This window comes from Vulpes lagopus, chromosome X (assembly GCF_018345385.1).
Source record: "Vulpes lagopus strain Blue_001 chromosome X, ASM1834538v1, whole genome shotgun sequence".
Classification (NCBI taxonomy): Eukaryota; Metazoa; Chordata; class Mammalia; order Carnivora; family Canidae; genus Vulpes; species Vulpes lagopus.
This window is the reverse complement of record NC_054848.1, coordinates 38,550,305-38,551,905: the sequence shown is the minus strand read 5'-3', so window position 1 is coordinate 38,551,905 and position 1,601 is coordinate 38,550,305. Positions and strand designations below refer to the sequence as shown.

The 1,601-nt window shown below is 34.2% G+C and overlaps 1 protein-coding gene and 1 non-coding gene across 2 annotated transcripts; both read right to left on the bottom strand.

The window, feature by feature from the left end:
- Positions 1-566: 566 nt before the first annotated feature.
- LOC121482488 (60S ribosomal protein L23a-like) lies at positions 567-1,033 on the bottom strand. Its single transcript, XM_041740397.1, has 2 exons — positions 949-1,033; positions 567-781 (listed from the first exon to the last, which is right to left on the bottom strand). The coding sequence occupies exons 1-2, from the start codon at positions 1,031-1,033 to the stop codon at positions 567-569; spliced, it is 300 nt and encodes a 99-aa protein (XP_041596331.1).
- Positions 1,034-1,185: 152 nt separating this feature from the next.
- Positions 1,186-1,294, bottom strand: LOC121483658. Its single transcript, XR_005985785.1, has one exon. It is a non-coding gene; the product is annotated as a U6 spliceosomal RNA (small nuclear RNA).
- Between the last annotated feature and the right edge of the window lie 307 nt (positions 1,295-1,601).

Genomic DNA, 1,601 nt, shown 5'->3' with positions numbered 1-1,601 from the left:
TGTTTTATTGATTTTCTATATTGTTTTTTCTGTTTTCAATTTTATTGATTTATACTCTTATTATTGTTGTTTATTTATTTTTGTATTCTTTGGACTTATTTTGTATGCCTTTATGAAATTTCTTTTTTTTTTTGAAGTTTCTTAATATTAGGTGACTGTTTTGAGATTTTTTTTCCTTTTTTTTTTAATGTAAGCATTTAGTGGTAAAAAAAAAAAAAAGCACGGGTATAGCAGCATCTCACAAATTTTGATATCCTAGATTTTTATTTCCATCCAATTCAATGTATTTCTTATTTTCTTTGAGATTTCCTTTTTGATCCCTGGATTATTTAGAAGTATACTATTTGTTCTCAAGTGCTTAGATATTTTCTGTTATCTTTCTGCTATTGGTTTCTAGTTTGATCCTTTTGTAATCAGAGAACACACTCTGATTTCCATTCTTTTAATTTTGTTGAGATTTATGGTCCAGAATATGAACTGTCTTGTTTTATGTTCCATAGATAATTTGTTATTTTTTGTGTATATGGTAAAATGTTTCTATTTAGAATTAGCCTGTTGGACTCAGTTTAGATGATCCCAATTTTGTTGGCAATATCCAAAGTGTCAGAGTCAGAAGCCAGGTGAACATATGCCTTCTCTTTATCAGGCTTGATTGGGATGTTGACCTTGGAAACCTCAATGTTGTAGAGCTTCTTCACAGCCTGTTTGATTTGGTGCTTATTTGCCCTGACATCCACAATGAACATTGTGTGCTGTTGTCTTCTATCATTTTCAAGGCTGACTGTGGTCAGGGGGAAGTTGATGATGGTATAATAGTCAAATCTGTTTCTTTTGAGGGTGCTCTTCTAAGGGTATATTGGCTGCTTTTAGAACTATAGTGGCTTGGGCCGCTAGAAGTTGAGTGTTGTGTGAATATCTTCCACCCATTCCTTCTTCTTTTCTGGATACCTTTCAGCACTGCTCTCTTGGCCTTCAAAACCTTGGCTTTAGCTTTGGGAGGGGCGGGGGCTTCCTTCTTCACTGTCACTGCCATCTTTTTGCCATGGACACTTTAAAAGAATGTTTATTCTGCTGTTGTTGGGTGGAATGTTATATAAATGTTAATTAGATCCTGTTGGTTGATGATGTGTTAAGTTCTTATATATCCTTGTTGATTGCCTAGAAGTTTTATCAGTTGTTTATAAGAGAGGTGTTGAAGTCTCCAACTGTAATTGCACGTCATCCTTGTGTGGGGGCCATGCTAATCTTCTCTGTACCATTCCAATTTTAGCATATGTGCTGCTGAAGTGAGCACTCTCCAACTGTAATTGCATTAATTTTTGCTTCACATGTTTTCCAGCTCTGTTGGTTTATGCGTACAAATTTGGGATTCCTATGTCTTCTTGGTAGACTGGCTCTTTTATCATTATCTAAAATTCCTTTCAGGCAGGTAATTTTTTTGCTCTGAGGATGATTTTGTCTGATAATAACATAGCCACTCCTGCTTTCTTCTAATTGATGTTTGCATAGTGTATATATTTTTATTCTTTTAATTTTAACCTATCTATATGGTATTTGAAGTGAGTTTCATGGTTGTGTTTTATGTTTGACTCTACTCTGTC

Coding starts and splice junctions, on each gene's coding strand:
- LOC121482488 (XM_041740397.1), bottom strand. CDS start 1,033: ATGGCAGTGACAGTGAAGAAGGAAGCCCCCGCCCCTCCCAAAGCTAAA. Junction 782..948: donor CAAGAGAGCAGTGCTGAAAG/GTATCCAGAAAA, acceptor CCCTGACCACAG/TCAGCCTTGAAAATGATAGA.